Genomic DNA, 14,746 nt, shown 5'->3' with positions numbered 1-14,746 from the left:
ATTTTCTGACAATATCGTCATGCCAAATCCAATGACAATGCTTCATGACAACATCAATAACGTATTGATTTATTGATATGAAACCACATTATAGCTGCAACTGGTTATGTATACTGACAACTATAGCCATATAAACATTTGGCAGTCATAAAAAAAACAATTTTACCAACTGCATGGCATCTATGACAATGCCCACATTCTATTGGAAATAATGGTATATCAAGAAGATTTAACACATTTATTTAAGTCCTGGAGGTTTTTGTCATTTTTGCCTGAAATATGAGTAGGAAACATTTTGAAAGCTATTTCTGAATACATGCTAAGACATCAACTTCCAGCTGATTTTCCAATAACCTAATGTCTACCATATATACTCGCGTATTAGCCCATTCATGTATAAGCCGACCCCCCCAAACTGAATTGGTAAAACTGTTATAAAGTGCATGACCCGTGTATAAGCTGACCCAAAATTTCTAGACTACCGGTACATCACAAGATGCACAAAGTGAGTTCTGAATATGTTTATTTAGGCAAATCACATTATTAAATAAAATGAAAGTAAGAAAGCTAATTTATATGTTGAAATAAAAACAATTCTAAAGTGTTAAGGCTTAATGGAAATTTAATTAATCCTCATTCTAAAATCATGAATTATAAAAGTTCTATCACTTTTAGAATCCTTAAAAATCTGGATCTGTATCAGACTCGCCAAACAGTTCACGAAACTCGGCTTCTGTTACGGGCGTGCTTTCATCATATACGTCATCATGGTCATCTGATAGTGTGTCGTTCTCCTTCTCACTCTCCTTGTCATTGTCAGATTGAAATATAGCATCATCCTCTGTTCCATCCATGGCGTTGCTGATACAGCACTTCCTGAATGATTTTGCAATCATTTCCAATGGAATTGAGTCCCACACTTCTTTTACCCACTTGGCGACCAAATCGATGTCCGGCCTCGTTAAATTCCCGCCTTTGTCATTTTCACAGCCCCCGAACAAACCCATTCTGCCCACATCTTTCGTAACTTGTCCTTAAAAGGTTTGTTAAGGCAGACATCAAGAGGTTGTAACACTGATGTTAAACCTCCTGGTATCACAGCCAGTGTTGTTTTCATTTTCTTTGCGGCCTTTTTTACTTCATCGGTCTTGTGTGCATGAAACATATCCCATACAAGCATTGAAGGTTTCCAAAAAAATTACACCTAGTCTCTTGTTCCATACTTTCTCCAACCATTCAATTGTTCCACTTTCGTCCATCTATGCCTTTTGCTGTGCACGAACGATGACACCAGCAGGAAATTTCATGCTTTTCAGCAGCGACTTCCTTTTAAAAATGGTGACAGGAGGCAGCTTTGATCCATCAGCTAAACAGGCCAATACAACCGTGAAATGCGTTTTTTCATGGCTGGTCGTTTTTATCAGAATAGTTTTCTCACCAACAGCACTGACTGTTTTATTGCTTGGTAAGTCAAAGGTCATAGGCGTCTCATCCATATTTCCAATTTGTGATAGTTCAAATGAGCACTCCTTTCTGCATTTAATGATGAACTGCTGAAATGATTCAATTTTTTCTTCGAAGTCTTTTGGTAGCTTTTGTGCTATCTTCGTTCGCTGCCTGAGGCAGAACCATTCCGGTTCATAAAACGAGAACACCAGCTGGCTGATGCAACAAATTTTGAATCTGCCAACTTATATTTATCATTTTTCGCCATCTGCGTAGCACATAGACAAATTGCAGTTCGTGTGACAATGTATCCATTTTGTCAACATTCACTTACAAAATCAATGAGTTCTTTCTCCAATTCAGGGAAAGAGGCAAACCCAGTCCCACGAGCCTTCTTGGATTTTGGCATTTCTTCTAATGCTGCTTTGCTTTTCCGCCATTCCCATACTTGCTTCTCGTTCACAAAAAATTTGCATGCTGCAGCACAGTTGTTATTTGCTTCTGCATATTCAATAACTTTAAGTTTGAATGCTGCATCATAAGCAGAATGCTTTCTTTTACTTCCAACACTATTCATTTTATCTGACTGAATTGAATATAAACTTCTAGAGAGATTAAACTGAAATAATTTCTTATAGTGGTAGTATACTATTTATATACCTTATCCTGTAATTATTTCCATGTGTGGTCAGTTATCAATTTGTATTTGATAATTATTTATCATTGTTGTTTATTTGTGTTTTTTTTTAAAACTACCAGTAGTGTGATTCAATTGATCAAAATATGATTGGTTTCAGCGTGGACATTATTCAAGTATTGTGACAGTTTATAACTTTGGGCAGAAACCATGTCCACTACCATATCTCATTAAACAATACATCTGAGAGTCGGCATGTATGAGTAAAGTCATTGGCATTGTGTAACAAAACAAACCTATTATCCCCGAGGCATTTACCACAGATTAAGCATATGGTACTATTGTACAACACTCTACCGCTAACAATCCACTTTGCTTTACAAACAACTAAATAACAGTAGTATATAAACTGTGGCTGCCAATTACTTCTAAAACACCTGTCAACGAAATCCCACAAATTATATTGTTTTACAATTATTCACGCTGACTCGTATATTGCCCTGTTATTTACCCTTCCTAAGTGTGCGCGCAACAAACCCCTATGTAGCCTCTCGCTATTGTTCCTTTAAGACTATCGTACATGTATTTCTACTCTCAATCAAAATGTTTGTCGTATATACCTTCAGTATCATAATTCTTTTATTTTTTTACATAGATTCTTTTATTATTTACATTGAAATAAGCTAGCGTGCATTTGTACGATACCGTAGAGTTTAATGATTACTGATTAGCTGAGGGTTAAATACTTGACTGGAGATTACTAATATGGCGGTTCTTTTGGAAAATACACGTATCACCGTGGCTCAAATAACATGTATGGCTGCATTTTCTGGTGGATGGACATCTGTCAAATAGACGTCAAGTACGTTAAAGCATGTTTTTCATTCATTATCCTACCACTTAAGTTAGAAAAAAAATATTTGTTTCACTTCACGACAGCACAAATCTTATGAGCCATGTGGCATCATTAGGCATGTGATCTCATCTTCGGCGATCGACAGAAACAATAAATACTGGAAATTGAGGAAAAAAGCTTTAAAAATTTCAGACTTGGACCTTGGCCCGCAGATAAGCCGCCCCCCTTTCTTCCAGGCCTTATTTTTTCCCCAACTTTTTCGGCTTATACGCGAGTATATATGGTAGTTGTGTTGGAAACATCGTTTTTCATTGGCTATTTGGCTCGCGCATGATTAGAGGGATAAAAGTTAGAGTTCTTTTTTTTTTCCCTTTTTTTTTGCTTAACAGACCCATTATTTAAGTATCGAGACCACATTTTATTCCAAATGCCAATCTTATCCTACTTTTTGCAAAGGTTCATCTGTCTGTTTGCAGTTCATACCAGTCTGCCTTAGATCTGAGACTAAAAAGTCTAAAATCCGGACACAAAACCAGATTCTGACCACGGGCGAATTTTGGGTGGAAAAAAAAAATTGGGTCCAAAAAATGAGGTTTTCCCCTCTATATTTCGTAATGCAACTGTAACTTAAGATTATCTGGTACCATTGTAGAGCTACATCTGTCTACCTTTTTATAATACCATCACTTTAGTGTCTACCTTTTTATAATGCCACCACTTTAGTGTATCATGCATGACCTTGATGCTACAGAGCTCGGCAGTAGGCTACTACTTCCTGCCACATAAACTCTTCACCAGGGGTTAATGTGTTAAAATATAGGAACCATGTGACCACTCTTATCTTATGCTCACCTTTTGCCACAGACATCACAGATTGGTCTATCTGTACCATCATGAATTCTTTCATGCTCAGTCAACTGTGACTTGAATAAGAAAGCTTTGCTGCAGTTTTGACACTTGTGGTTCTTTGGAAGATTGGCATGGACTTTCTTGTAATGCATATTCAGGGAGTGTGATCTTATGTAGGCCTTTCCACATTCATTACATGTGTAAGGGGTGTCACCTGCAATTAAAAGAAAAATGAACTGAACACAGATTTTACTGAAGGACAATCAAATCAAAGAGACTCTACATATTATGTTATATGCAAGCACCTGTCTTAACAGTTACTTTTCAAGGTCCTGCAAACCTATATAATACAGTAATAATGACCTGTAATGAGCACCCATCCTGTGGAAACTGTTTTTGTTTTCAAAAGAGACTGCTTAAGACAGTGTAACTGAGGTATTACTAATATACATTTAAGCAAACTATCACACAATAACTGTTGATCATAACATGGGTGGAAACTCTGTATATGACTGTGACCTACTTCAAATAATCATACTGTTTCAAACCTAAAAATTGTCTTTGAAAATTCAATGTGTCACTGAAATAATAGATCTAATCATATTATCTTGCCTCTTGAAATCATATAGTCCATATTTTCCTTCTAAAAGGATTGAATAATATCAACAATAAAAACTCAGAATATACCTTAAATATGTAATGGGGTCAAATCTTGTAGACTGGTTCATGAATTTAAATCCAGAATACCATTATTTGAATCCCAATTACAGGAATGAAGACCAAACTGACTACATCAGGGAATGAGCTGGCATAAGGAAATGTGCACCTGAATATGCCCAAGTATACAAGAACTTGTGAAATTCGCATGTCAGAGATGTTAATCCCTTTATCAAAAATAAATGTAAACACAGCTTAACACACATAGTTAAACAGTTTATTTCCCACAAGTTAATCCACATTTGTAATTGATGTGTTATGACAAATTCATCTCCCTCTGTATGCTCTCCAGTGGCAAATATAAAAGAAGCATGTAACAACATTCATGCCCTGATGACAATTGATTTTAGAGATGTCAAAATGATTCATTAATTAATTCCACCAACTGTTTCAAGATGAAATGTTGTTTTTCTTTCCTCATTACTTTCAACAAGCTCATGGCTGGCTTTGTTTAGAGATCTACATGTTAAATGTTTATACTGCTGCCTACTGTAGTATACATAACACTGTGTGTATCAATAACAGTCAGTTGATCAATGTGATAATCAGGTTAATCATACCAGCTTCATGGCCCAAGGATTACTATTCAATCACATTTTTGAATACAGGTACAGCATTCCTAAGTTTCATTCCAATTTGAGTTTGTTTTGTTCAGCTAAAAATAAATCTTGTGGGATAATTTGTTTACTTTTGCTGCTACTTTTGTACATGTTGACAAAAAGAATAGTTTGCTACTGTGACTTGATGGTCAGTGTTCAGAACTTGCCATCAGAACATTACAATATCAAATCTAGCCCAGACCAGATAGAGTTGGATACCATGGTCTTTCTCTGGGTAAATATTTTACTCCAGTTGCCATGACACTTTAACATGTTGATGTGACATCAAACATCAATCAAATAATGAATTACCAGCTAAAACAAACATGCTGAACATCATATGGTATCACGCACAGAACAGAAACAGGAGAACTAAAAAAACCCAGCAAAATAATTCTTTAAATGCAAAGCAGTTCACAAATCTACCCTGAAAAATTCAGGCTCTTTTTGTAAATGAACGTTTTGCAGTGATTAATCTTTTGTCAGTTAACTTGGCTAAAAGTGTTGTAAACTTTCTATGAAGGTGTTTTACTAAATACCATTTGTAGTGTTGCTTTCAATGTCTGCCAATAAACCGTACAAACAAAGTGTACTGACCATTTTCCATTCATGTCTGTTTGGTATCCATAGTAGTACACCTGACTATACAGTAAAATTTCCAAGACTTAAGGTGGAATTGGGCCTAAGCTACATTGAACTGCTGAGTAACAGACTTAAATGATTTATGATCCATAATATTACTAACTGCAAAGTCCTTAAGAGGTTGTAATCCACAGACTGGCCTGGCAGAATCCACTTCTGAAGTTGAGCTGAGTGAAAATTACACCTGGTGAGAGAAATACAGGTACAGACAGGAGATTTCATGGTATAGTTCACTAACTACACTCAACAGCATACTCCACCACCAGGAGTAAAATATGATCGGTACACTTTTTGCATACTGTAGGCTGGTCAAAACTAAACCATAGCAAAATATAAGAGCAATACATGCATATTACCTAAACAGTAAAAGACATGTTAATTGTTGCACTTGTTTTCTAAGACGACACAATAAATGCTAGATGTATTTACATTACCTGTGTGGACAAACATGTGTTGCTGGAGGCGAATACCTCTCTTGAAGAGAAGGCCACACTGATTGCAGGTCTGAGGATTATTCCAGCAGTAAAGTGTCAAATGCTTCTCCAATTTCTGACGGTGAACAATGTGCCCACACAATTCACACCTTACTGTTTTTCTTGTCTCCTCCTTTGTAGATTTTTGAGCTTTATTGTTCCTAATTATCATGTTAGAAGATCTTGATATATCCTCCTCTCTGTGATCATCAACATCTTGGCTGACTTCAATTTCTGAATCCGCAAACTCTGCTACATCATCTATCTCAGAATTCTTCATCTTGGGTTTGTATTCTTTTGGTGTGAAAACTGCTTCAGCTTTAGTCTTGGTTTTGTCTCTATCAATTAAGTTCAAATCTCTGTCTTTATGACGCCGCTGGCCATGTCGTAGCAAATTTGGATAGTGTCTGCATACTTGTGAACAGAAAGGACACTTGTAAATAGAAATTTGTCCCGTTGTGCTTCCTGGAAAGAAAATGCCATCTTGTAGTACTTTATAAATCTTCGTATTTTCTGCTGTTAAGGATGAAAAATCTTGTGAGGGATGGTCTTTTTCCAGATGACTCTGAAGCTCTACAAACTGGTTAGCTGTACTGGGACATTCAGGACACTTAAAAACACATGGAAGTCCAAACTGCACACCGACTTTAGTTTCAGCTACATCTTTCAAGGACTTCATAATCCTAGTACAGGCGTTAGTAACTTTGGTAAGATCTTGGTCAGAATGACGCCTTTGAGCATGTCTGCTAAGATTAGGAAACTGATCACAAACTAAAGGACAGAAGGGACACTTGTAAAAGCTCATCATCTGATCTGTTTTAATACCTTCTGCCTCTAATTCCTCAATAAATTTGAAATGGCGTGTGCTGACACTATTAACATTGCTTAAGTCTTCATCCAAATGGCATCTCTTACCATGATGATTCAAAGCTGCAAACTTCATAAAGACTGCACAACAGAAAGGACATTTGTAAACCTTGACCATCTTTCTAGCTGCCTGACTTACTTCCACATTTGCTATTCCTTCTTCATCCGTTCTTTTGAAGCTTTTCTCATCTGATGCATCATCAATAAAAATTTTATTTGATTTGATGGTTTGATCATGGTTTACACAACTGCTTTGTTCTGCTGTTGTATTGTCAAGAATCTGAGACTTCCCTTTCTCTGAATCAGTCTCACACATTGTATTCTTTCTATTAAAATTCCTGGTGGCAAAGCTCATTTCTGACTGTTTTTTTCCTGAATCCTTTGACTCAAACTTTACCAATTTATCTACACCCAATTTCTCTGAAAGCTGCTTTTCCTGTCTTTTAAATTTTTTTTTCACATCATGTGAATTTTTATTTAATTTTTTTGCCCTTGTCTTCTCAGTTGATTTAGTTTTATGATGCTTAACTTCTGCTCTTCTGGCTTCCATCTTGGAGAGAGAAGACCAATCACCGAGGCCTAGTGATGTTTCCCCGTGTTTCATATTCATGTGAAACTTTAGAGCTGTCATTCTGTTGAATTTGTGGCTACAGTTTGGACAAACATAATCTTCATCCTTATCTTTAGTGTCCATAGTTACTGCTTTATTTTTGCCATCAAAACATGGCAATTTCTGTGATGATACTTTCTCTCTCTGAGAAGGCAAAACTATTTGTCTGGTTCCAATTTTGTCATTCCTCTTCTCTGTTTTAACCCTTTTTAAGGTAGAATATCCATGGTCTTCCTGTTTTCTTTTGAGAACTTCTTTCCTGTTTGAAAAAAGTTCCTCTGAATGTTTGAACTGACCGGTCTTTTGGATACTTGCTACCTTTGGCTTACCCTTCTTACAAGTTTCTGTATTACTTGGAACTGTCCCCCTTTCTACTGGAGACTGGATGTCTTTGTCTGTCACTGTGGCTTTCTTTGGCTCACTTTTTTCCCCTTCCATTTTCGGACCATTTTCTGAGCCCAGTAATTTAGGTAATTTAGAAACTGCACTGCTCTCTTTGGACTCTGTAACTTTGCTAAATGCAAGAATTTGCATTTCATTCAAAGTCTCCACAGTGTGAGGCAGTTCATCATTCTTAATGACTGGGTCATGTGTACTGTCTCTAATGATTGGTGTCTTATAATCAAGACTGGTATTGTTGACTGCAATAAACAAGACAGAAGCATAACTAGGCCGAGATTCTTCCATATGCAGGCCGTGGAGATGGTACAAGGTGTCTCTAATATTGAAATATGTTTTGGGGCAAAATGGACAACTGTACATAAGAGTCATCTTGTGATAGGACTGCAAGTGACGCTGGAGGCTTTTCCGCCATTTGAATGTTTTTATACAAGCACCACATTTGATATTTGCTATATCTTCCAGTGGGCCTTTTAATAAATGGCCAGACAAAAGTTGCAATTTTTCACAAAAAGGAACTTCAATCGTTTTTTTAACTGTACTTTGAGCATTATAATAGGCATATTCTTCGTCATTTTTCTCCTTACTGACAGACTCCTTACCATTTTTGGACAATTCTTTGGATTCAAAACATCTGGTGGCACTTTCCAAGCTTTTTTTGCCAGAGCTCTTTTCTAGAACAGTAACGTTATCAATCAAGACATGTCTAGTATCCATGTACTTATGTTCCTGACAGATATGTTTCATTATTTCTGAATACATATTTGATTGAAACTTTGAGCATTTACATATGTACATAGGAACTCTGGCATGGGTCCAAAACAGATGCATTTCCACGTTTCTTCTCTGACAAAAAATCTTTTTGCAAAGTTCACACCTGAATGAAAAATTTGATCCCCAACTTGTCTCTTGGGTGACGTCTTCTGCTACAGTGGAGGAGTAAATGAAGTCTTGATCCAGTATTGGACACAGAAAGAAAGAATCTGAACTTATGGATCTAAAATGAAGCGCTGCCTCTTGTCGCTTGATGTCTTCTGTCTTAACATCTGCAAATCTCTCTCCTTCTTGTCCATTGCCCAATTCATCTACTGAATCCTGAAAAAAAATAATTGAACAAGATGAAGACTTGCACTGTTAATACTACCCAACAGCTAACATTACAGATAAAAATGCTTGTCCAATCTATTGTAAAGAATAAAAATACATGATGGACTTGTCCAAAGTAGAAAAAGTCACAGACATTTGCTACAAAAGTGGTCTTCAGTGTCACTTGAAAACTGGTCATCAACTGTTTTACTGAGCTGAACCTCATAAAAAGATGGTGATTTCTCATTGGCTAGAATATAGCATTAACAATCAATGAGCTGCAGGTCTGTGTGTGTGATTAAGATTTTTAATGTAGCTTTTTTTTAAAATCAATCATACTGCTATGATGTCTGCAGTGTGGCAGTTCATAGTGATATCATACTGAGGCATAATGCCACAAACATACGGCATGATGTCCCACTCAGTCACATTATCTTGACACCAGGCCAACCAGTCCTAACACTAACCTCTTAATGCTGAGCGCCTAGCAAGGCAGGCGTTAGTACCACTTTTGTAGGGCCCTGAGTGGACGAGTGGTCTAAAGTGCTCTCCGTTACAGATCACTGCCATCTCACCTCTGTCTGCATGGGTTCGAGTCTTGGATTCGGCCAATGTTGGTATATGAGAAAGCTTGCCAGCAGCTTCTCGTGGGTCGGTGGTTCTTTCCAGGGTTTTCCCAGAATCAACTCCACCATTTTTACTGGCCGCCACGTATAGCCTATCGTGTGCTGAAAAATGGCATTAAACCCCACAACAACAACAACCATTTTTGTAAGTTTTTGGTATGACTCAGCCGGGGTTCAAACCCATGACCTTCCGCTTTTGAGGTGGACGCTCTAACCACTAGGAGCGGTGAGCTGCTGGTTTAAATCCTGCCAAGGTTAAAGTGTATGTCAATGTGGTCAAGTAGGTGCATTTATTCAAATTAAATAAAATATTGTTCTAAAATTTAATACTAAAATCATTTACTCAAAGTCTATTCAGTCCTGATAGCTGATGGGGTGCTGTACAGATATAAAGAACTTCTATGAGAGTGGCAGGTGTAAAGTTAAGTTGTTTGCATCATTCGACAACATGCAAAATGGAGAGAAATTAGGCATGTTACTTTTATCATGTACTGTGGTTGGAATATCTTTGGATATTGTACTTGTGTAAACTGTACATGATCTAAGCACACGTCTAACCAATATGAATGCTTCCATGGGCTTGAAAGATCAGCCTGAATTAGTCTAAAGTAAATTATCTTTAGCAGTTATTAAAATAAGACAAATGAAGATTGCCAGGACAGAAAATATAAGCTTCTGAAAGTGCAATGAATATATAAAATGTAAAAACATTATAGGCTCTTTTCATTAACAATTACCTCTGAAGTCCAGGAAGTGAACATGACCAAGTGATGCTAACATTTTTTTATAGGTGCACATTTGAAGTAAAGCCAAGTTGCAGAAGATTCTATAACCCGTGTTAAACAAGCAACGAAATAAAGGATATTAAAAGTTCTTTTAACTGTTGCAATACCTGTGATATAAAAGGCCTTTTTTAAGTATCAACTACTACCAGTGAGGAAAACCTGGGAAATTTGTTTCCTAAAAAAATGTAACCCTATGTAAAATATTACATATATTTTGCTTTGAAACATAAATGTCATCAAGAAATTTCCAGATAAAAATTATTGACCATTATGGACTTTTACAGTGGTAGCAAGGCACTAACCTGGGTCAAGAAAAGAGGACATCAGGCCTATCATAGCAAATAACATGGTGTGTATGTGTGTGGGTGATTTGGATTTTTAATGTAGCTTTAACAATTATCGCTACAATGTCTGCAGTGTGGCAGTTTATAATGACAAATAAAATGGTAACATAAATTTGTTTTCAAGATGTACAGATTTTACTGTGACAACACTGTGCATAACATTCAATCCTGATTGTACTGGATCACACCCTTTGTTGACTTTGTCCAAAAATGTCCATGCAATTAAAAGCATCCTGGTAGGAAGACCTTTCAAATGTGTAAAGACCATATTGATCAATCATCGAGTAAACTGCAGAAAATATACTATTAATTAACTCTTTACCTTATGCAAGTACTTCCTGCCCTGCCTACTAAGTCTGATAAGCAGCCTGCCTTCTAGCAGCTGTTTGTAGGCTGAACCCCAGAGCATCGTAATGGCTGCCTGAGTGAAAGCTTCTTGAGTTAGTGCACATGCTGTCTACATTTTCTATATCAATCTTGTCCCATGCAAACTATGTAATTTAATGAAAAATAAAATTGTAAACACTTATCAATGTTTTGAGCCACTCATTTTTACCAATAAGTACATAGAATCCACAGGAATCAATGTTTATATTCACATATTTATAATAAACAATATACCTCAAGATATTTGTTTGTGTTCATAATATATATTATATTACTTTTCTCACCACCATTTTGCATAACAATGTGTCCACTATTTAATTGCAGATTAGGTAATGTTTTATGATACTGCCTGAAGCAGTCTCTGTCTACACACAATTTAACTTTGTATATTTCACATCCAATAAAGACTTCATGTCTGCTGCCATTCTGCAAACAAAGTTTGCATTTAAACTGCTTGTCAAATTTGACTGGCCAGTGGCAGTTACCTTCACTATCTATAGCTGATACTGCTGTATGTATCCTTGATCCCCTGTAACCTTCAATAAGCTGCTGTCCAAGATTTTTTTGAAAGTCAAGCTGATGCTGTTTTTTGGTCCTTCCTCTCTGGGTGAAAATTTGATGGTTTGGGGATTCTTTCATGGATGGGAAGACATTACAAAGGGCTATCATTTCTTTGCTTTTCCGCATGTACCATATTGCATTCTGATCTGGTCAGCCAAGTCAACACCCATTTTCTTCTTGGAGCATAATGTGGCCACACCAGGTGCAGGTTATCTGCTGGCGAACACCATGTCTCTGTCGTCGCTGAACTACAGTTTCTTCTCCAGAGCTGATGTTGTTATAAAGAAAATGGACAAATTTTCTATGTTTCCATGCATTTATTGTCAGTGTTCCCTTCTGAATTGTTCTGAACTGGCCTCTGGAAAGGTTTCAGGGATTTTTTATGGCTTCAGGAATATCTCTTTTATTTGCACGCATGGTTCCACAGCAGTATATTTTGTCGGTCTTCAAAGATTCGAATAGGGCTGGACTTGAAAAATAATTATCCATGTAAACATGGTGGTTCTTGGCAACAAGTCTTCTTGTCAAGTCTGTCACAACTCGGGATCCTATGCCACGCTCAGGACCTCGACCTTCTTTGTGTCCACAGTATATCTGAAACTCGTGAACATAGCCATTTGCTGGATTAGCCCTCTGTGATACTTTTATACTAAATTTGGTAGGCTTTGCTGGCAAGTACTGTCTAAAAGATAATCTAACTTTAAACGCTATCATACCCTCATCAACAGTTTGATCCTTGGGTGGGTTATAATTTTCAAGATACCTTGCAAGGATAGTGTTTAGAACTGGCCTAATATGACACAACTTGTCATGACCAGGTTGTCTCCATGGAGGATTGTTAGTCATGCCGTTAACATGAAAATATTTTGACAGCTTCTCGAATCATTCTCTTGTCATTACATCTGGAATACTGAGTACTCCATTTAAGTTACCTGTGTTTCAGGAATTTGCATTATACTAAAAACAACATGTATTCCAAGAAATGCCTTCATTTCTGCAACCGAAGTAGGTGACCACTTGGGATCAGGTTTCTTGACAATTTGTTTCCCGGTGTATGTTTGTTTCATCTACCAGTAACTGGAATATTTCTTCAGGAAAAAAATGTAAAATAAATGTTGGCCCTGAAACTGCAGTAAATTCATCCATGTTTACCAGTCTCAAGTGTTCCGACCAGATTTAATCGTTGTCTTTGGATTCAGATAAATTTGAAATGTCAGGTGTCGAAATAGGACTTATACTTATGTCCAATCCTTCATCTTGAATCTGATTAAAATCAATATCATCCGCAATGTCATCACTTTCAAATCCTTCAAAACTTTCATCAGAATCGTTGTCAGAATACACAAATGTTGCCATTTTGTTTTATTGTCACAATTGACCTCGTTTTCAATAGAATTTCCTGCTTACATGCTGTAAAACTACTAATAGAATATGTTGATCATTTTATGTAAGGACTATTTTCATTGGCTAAATATTGTTAAAAAGAACGGATGTCTGCAATTTCATCCAATACAAAGCTTTAATATGAAACAGCTATATGCGTATCTGGGGTTTCCCGACCCTTGGCCAGAAATGCATGTATGAGCCAGCCAGGACAGAAAAAGTATAACTATCAGCTTGTATATGCATCTGGGGTTACAAGGCCATTTTTACTGTCGCATATATGCATCAGCAGAAAGTAAAGAGTTAACATGCCTACATATACATGACATGTTAACAGCATAAAAAGAAAGAAAATGTTTAAAATTCAAATCAATTCAATTTTTCATCCATAACTTTTACCATTTAGAAGACAGCCAAACATTGGCTGTTGTTGTAGGGTTTAATGCCATTCTTCAGCACAGTATAGGCTATACATGACAGTCAGTACAAACGGCAGAGAAAGAACCCGGGGAAAACACAGGAAAGAACCACTGACTCATGAGAAGCTACTGGCAAGCTTTCTTACATACCCACAATGGCTGAACCTGAGACTCAAACCCACGCATACAGAGGTGAAAGGGCAATGAAATGTAATGTTGAGCGCTTTAGATCACTTGACCACTCGGGGTCCCGCCAAAGATCAGTACTAATATGTTTATTGTATTTTTGTTTTGGCCAATCTGTAACCATTATGACAGCCCTGGTTAAATATGTATATCAGATTTGTCTGGTCAAGACTCAGAAGCTTTTGGTTAATATCATAGAAAATGAAACTAATCACACAGCCAATGGAAGAGAAATGTAGCAGGAGATACTAGTTAGGATAACATGAGCACCACTTGTTTTCAACATGCAGCAAATGTTTTAATGGTCCACAAGGGGATTATAACAAGTCCGTATCCCAATGAAAATCATGCAAAATGTATAATTTGCTGCTTATTAGCACATTATTCCTCAAAAGATTTTCTCAATCTGTTACATTTTCTTCAAAAATGACAGGTCCATGCCCCATTCTTAGTCAGCCTGGATAAAATACATCAAAACTTATAGATTCCATTAAGTATTTTCAACCTGAAACAGTCAGTTAACCAACCCACCCATAAACACAGTCACATTTTAGACTGGATTTTTCATAGACCTCATGATAACATTCTATGGTCCTCCCTGGTATCCCATGACCTTGCATCAGATCACCTCTGCATTATATGCCATCTCGACGTATCAGTCCCTAACCTTCACCTTTATCTGCTACTAAGATAAACCTCCGTATGATAAATAGGACCAAACTAATGCACGACATCCAAGCTAACTTAACAACTTGCTTACCTCCTACCGCAGAACAACTCGATAACAGCCTGCGTTCATTGCTTGACAAACATGCACCAGCTACCAAGTGCAGAGTATCAATTCAAAAGTGTTCTCCATGGTATAGCAGTGTTA

At 36.9% G+C, this 14,746-nt stretch overlaps 1 protein-coding gene across 2 annotated transcripts in view; it reads right to left on the bottom strand.

Annotated features, from left to right (window-relative positions):
• Positions 1-14,746, bottom strand: part of LOC149794618 (uncharacterized) — a 43,440-nt gene that overhangs the window by 16,927 nt on the left and 11,767 nt on the right. The window contains exons 1-3 of one of the 2 annotated variants that reach the window (XM_089964229.1): positions 11,259-11,447; positions 6,181-9,190; positions 3,792-4,002 (exon numbers count right to left, since the gene is read on the bottom strand). In XM_089964229.1, coding sequence (XP_089820355.1) covers positions 3,792-4,002; positions 6,181-9,190; positions 11,259-11,345 — 3,308 coding nt within the window. In that variant the 5' untranslated portion in view covers positions 11,346-11,447. Of the gene's footprint in view, positions 1-3,791; positions 4,003-6,180; positions 9,191-11,258; positions 11,448-14,746 lie in introns of those variants that run through there. The other variant, XM_089964227.1, reaches the window with a different exon arrangement.

This window comes from Sinohyriopsis cumingii, chromosome 7 (assembly GCF_028554795.1).
Source record: "Sinohyriopsis cumingii isolate HCF-2022 chromosome 7, ASM2855479v2, whole genome shotgun sequence".
In the NCBI taxonomy this organism is placed as follows: domain Eukaryota; kingdom Metazoa; phylum Mollusca; class Bivalvia; order Unionida; family Unionidae; genus Sinohyriopsis; species Sinohyriopsis cumingii.
The sequence above is the reverse complement of the archived record's forward strand: the minus strand, read 5'-3'. Positions and strand labels throughout refer to the sequence as shown.